Source organism: Scophthalmus maximus, chromosome 11 (assembly GCF_022379125.1).
Source record: "Scophthalmus maximus strain ysfricsl-2021 chromosome 11, ASM2237912v1, whole genome shotgun sequence".
Taxonomy (NCBI): Eukaryota; Metazoa; Chordata; class Actinopteri; order Pleuronectiformes; family Scophthalmidae; genus Scophthalmus; species Scophthalmus maximus.
This window is the reverse complement of record NC_061525.1, coordinates 17336394-17341182: the sequence shown is the minus strand read 5'-3', so window position 1 is coordinate 17341182 and position 4789 is coordinate 17336394. Positions and strand designations below refer to the sequence as shown.

The 4789-nt window shown below is 51.3% G+C and overlaps 1 protein-coding gene across 1 annotated transcript; it reads left to right on the top strand.

Moving 5' to 3' along the window:
* Nucleotides 1-1460: 1460 nt before the first annotated feature.
* Nucleotides 1461-4258, top strand: fzd9b (frizzled class receptor 9b). Its single transcript, XM_035623579.2, has one exon. The coding sequence runs from the start codon at nt 1959-1961 to the stop codon at nt 3729-3731; it is 1773 nt and encodes a 590-aa protein (XP_035479472.2). The 5' UTR covers nt 1461-1958; the 3' UTR covers nt 3732-4258.
* The last annotated feature ends 531 nt before the right edge of the window (nt 4259-4789 follow it).

Below are 4789 nucleotides of genomic sequence, written 5' to 3'. Positions count from 1 at the left end.
ACTGCTCATCCACTGCAGTTTTCAGAGTGAATACAAACGTTTACTTCATCTTTGCACATTAAGATTCTAAAATATGATGAGCCTGTTCCCATTCGTTGTTATACTGTAAATTGAATTGCCCCACAGTGACCTACAGGTTAAAATAATAATGTTAGTATGTGTGCAGTGGTGAGGAGAAGCTGAGAACATGTAATCGAGCCCCGGATGTACAGTTCAGAGGTCTACTTACTTACAGTATTTCAATCTGATGCTACTTTGGTGCTTGCAAATCACTTCACACATTTGGAATGTATGTGCGACTAAGACACGATACCCAACACTATATACATTTGTTAAAATTGTGTTCATGCATCAGTCTCCACTGACATCAAGGATACAACAATGACAGGGGCCGTTCTGCTGCGTGATGAGGACTTTACAATAAATACTTGGCCATGACCTCGAATGCCCCAAATTGACTGTGCAGCATTTAGTTTGCCGTATTCTGGTTTCTGACCAAATGAATATTGTACACTATTTGTACACTACCCCGTCGTGATGTTTTGTCAAAATCTGGTTTTAGTACATTCAAAACGTACTTTTATACAGAAAGGTATACGTTAAAGGAACTGTATCTGTGCAGACATGGTGAGGGGGTGAAAACCTGCTTATACGCTTAAGTAGAATCCTGAATGCAGCACTTTTATTTTACTGCCGTGGGGTTTTTTAAGTTTACCCAAGCAAAAGAGACACCTGTTCCCCCACTGTGCTTAATGACAATCCAATAAAGCCAATCTGCAACAAGAGCGGCAGTGGAGGGAGTTGTTTTTTCACATGCTTTAGTCGTAAGGAAACACACCACATATCAAAAGATAGTATCCAAAAGTATGTGTTCATCGTGCAAAATAGCACTTTGACTTTTGTTGTTGGTTTAGGAAGTGCAAATTCCAACTGCTCTCTGTTCTGTTTGTACAGTTTCATTAATATTATTTTATGCAAAAAAACAAACACTTACTAAAAAGATAGTGAAAGACTTTCATATGTTAGTGCAGTTACAGTGGGCCTGTGTGAAATGGAAAGTGCAATAACGGATGAAATGTGTACAGTGCATGATTGGATGTATAGTTTCTATACTTTAGATATATATTTGCAGGTAGTTTGCAGGTAAATTAAACCTTCAATCTTAAATCGGGACTTTTGCTTGTAATTGAGTCGTGTTTTGTGTGTGTGTGTGTGTGTGTGTGTGTGTGTTTTACTTTGTGCTGCTTGTATCCACTTTGACTCTTGCGTGCTGACTGGGAGTTGTATTTCGGGGGCAGAAATGTCAGAGAGGTATTTGACCATCCTCCAGCATCTGTCTGATATTTTTCCTTGTGCGCTGCTCCGGCTGAAATGTGCGCGTCACGGAGCGACCTCCTCCTCCTCCTCCTCCTCCTCCTCCTCCTCCTCGTCTGCCCCCTGACTGAAGTCCCACTGAGCGAGCGGCTCTCCAACGTCAGTGTCGAGCTCTGTACGCGGAGGACGAAGAGCCACCAGACGCACGGACGCACGGACGCGCCAGTGGCGGCTCCACGGCTCTCTGGACCCCGCCGCCAGCCGCGCTCTCCTCCTCCTCCTCCTCCTCTCCGCTCGCCGACGCGCGGTTGGAGGATTTTGACTCTCAGCTCGTCGGTGTTTGGGTTGTTGTTTCCTCTCTCCATTGCTGCTCGGAAGTTTCCGACCCGTCGCGTTTCGTAGTTGCGCGGACCCGCACCTCGCCTCTCCGCGGGATTAACCGCTTCAGCCGAACCAACGCACGACAGTCGAGCCGAGTGTGCGCGTCCGCGCGCGGCGGCGTCCTTCCGACGCAGCGGTGACGGCGAAGGAGCTGCGCCTCGCCATGGGGAAATAGCAGGGGATCTCTCCCGTGTGACCGACCCCCACACCCCCGGCATTTTGACTCTATATTTCTCTCTAGGAAAAGAAAAGAAAAGAAAAGAATGAGCATGGATGGTTGTCCGCTGAAGGCGGCGATTCTTCTGTGGTGCCTGCTGGTGATCTCTGGCTCCGGCTTCGAGATCGGATCCTACGACCTGGAGCGCGGCCGACCGGCCAAGTGCGAGCCCATCGTGATCCCCATGTGCGAGGGGATCGGCTACAACCTGACCCGCATGCCCAACTTCATGGACCACGACGACCAGAAGGAGGCTGCCATCAAGCTGAACGAGTTCGCCCCGCTGGTGGCCTACGGCTGCGACGTGCACCTCCGCTTCTTCCTCTGCTCCCTGTACGCCCCCATGTGCACGGACAAAGTGTCGACCTCCATCCCCGCCTGCAGGCCCATGTGCGAGCAGGCCCGGGAGAGGTGTGCGCCCATCATGAAGAAGTTCAGCTACACCTGGCCCGACTCGCTCGACTGCTCCAAGCTGCCCACCAGAAACGACCCCAACGCCCTGTGCATGGAGGCCCCCGAGAACGAAACCAGGGCGGAGGTCAAGAAGGGCGAGGGCATGCTCCCGGTGCCCCCTCGCCCCAGGCAGCCGGGCACCAGCACCGGCGGCGGCGGCGGCGGCCGCTCACCGGGCAGCATGGGCTCCTGCGAGAACCCGGACAAGTTCCAGTTTGTGGAGAAGAGCCAGTCGTGTGCCCCGCGCTGCTCCCCTGCCGTGGACGTCTTCTGGTCCAGACAGGACAAGGACTTTGCCTTCATTTGGATGACGGTGTGGTCCATCCTCTGCTTCGTCTCCACCGCCTTCACCGTCCTGACCTTCCTCCTGGAGCCTCACCGCTTCCAGTACCCGGAGCGGCCCATCATCTTCCTCTCCATGTGCTACAACGTCTACTCCGTGGCCTTCATCATCCGCTCGGTGGCGGGGTCCGAGAACATCGCGTGCGACCGCGAGCACGGCGAGCTGTACATCATCCAGGAGGGGCTGGAGTCCACCGGCTGCACCATCGTCTTCCTCATCCTCTACTACTTTGGCATGGCCTCCTCTATCTGGTGGGTCATCCTCACCCTCACCTGGTTTCTCGCTGCGGGCAAGAAGTGGGGCCACGAGGCCATCGAAGCCCACAGCAACTACTTCCACATGGCTGCTTGGGGCATCCCTGCTCTTAAGACCATCATCATCCTCACTATGAGGAAGGTGGCTGGGGATGAGCTAACGGGGCTGTGCTACGTGGGGAGTATGGACTCTGCTGCTCTCACCGGCTTCGTCCTCATCCCTCTCTCCTGCTACCTGATCATCGGCACCTCGTTCATCCTCACGGGCTTCGTGGCCCTCTTCCACATCCGCAAGGTGATGAAGACGGAGGGCACCAACACGGAGAAGCTGGAGAAGCTCATGGTGAAAATCGGCATCTACTCCATCCTCTACACCGTGCCGGCCACCTGCGTCATCGTCTGCTACTTCTACGAGAGGCTCAACATGGACTACTGGAAGCTGCGCGGGCTGCAGATGAAGTGCGGCTCGTTCGGCGGCCACAGCGGCGACTGCTCGCTGCAGACGTCCGTGCCCACCGTGGCCGTGTTCATGCTGAAGATCTTCATGTCGCTGGTGGTCGGCATCACCAGCGGCGTGTGGGTGTGGAGCTCCAAGACCCTGCAGACCTGGCAGGGCCTGTGCAGCAGGAAGCTGACAGACAGGACTAGTAGCCGGAAACCGTGCAGCGGCGTGAGCTGCGGCAGCACACACTGCCACTACAAATCTCCCGCCGTGGTTCTGCACATGGCCAAGACTGACCTGCACTCAGACAACCCCACACACGTTTGAGAGCGACACACACACACACGCACACACACACACATAATGCCCTGTGCAAGGAGCTGCTAAAGACTTTACAAGAAGAAGAGTGGTTGAATTGAACTGTCACTCACTCCTCTGCTGCTGCTGCTGCTGCCAAGGGACACAAAGGTACAGGCATCACTACGAGTCACTAGCTATAAACAGTATTTAATGCATAAAGGGAAATGTTCAGTATTGTTACACGTATTTTTTTTCTGTGCATAGTGTTCGGTGCAGTAGACATGCCCTGTGTTGCAAAGCAAAACAAGAGAGAGACTTTTAATGGGGAGGCATCTTGGGAAATCCTCCCTCAAAGTGGCATGATTAACTGTATAAATCTGTATAAATGTTTTATTTATTGTAAATATATTTAATTTAAAGTTCACCTTGACTCTTTATCAGATTTGTTGTTTAGATACGTTTATTAAAGGTCAAGGGGAAATGAAGTGCCTTTTTATGAGAACTGGCTCTGGCCTGTTGGAGGAAAAAAATAAATTTGTGGAATTCTTGTTCAACTTTCTCGCCGCCTGGTGTTATTGTTGTCGTGTCGGTTAACCGTCTCTCTCACAGTGTCTCGTAATGAATATTTAACCACTTCCACAGTCTTAAACAGAGATATAATAGTCAACAAATCATTGCTCATTTCATTCTCCCGGGATTCTCCCCCCCCAAAAAAGTCTGTGCCAAATGTGCATGCGACACATCCCAGAGGCGACAGTAATCCTCAAAGAGAATCGCTGATGAATAGAGGGACAAGCCGTGGCGAGGACTCATGTTTGCATCATGGTCTTAAAAAAAAATGGCAGAGGCAGCTCGCGAAAGGGAGCATATTTAATTAATGGCTGTTTCTAATCCTTCCACAGAATCACTGTTGTTGCCCTCTCGCTGCTCCATTTGATCCTCGAGCAAACACTCGTCACTTTGATCCGAGGCGACAGATCTGAAGTGGATTTCAGCCTCGTTGCGTGGTTTCACTGACAGATTCAAGTTGAGCACTCGTTCATTGAGCAGATGGATTATGAACCTAATATTAGAGTTTCTATGTG

Bases quoted from the DNA above. Each gene is read 5' to 3' on its own strand.
- fzd9b (XM_035623579.2), top strand. From the start codon at position 1,959: ATGAGCATGGATGGTTGTCCGCTGAAGGCGGCGATTCTTCTGTGGTGC.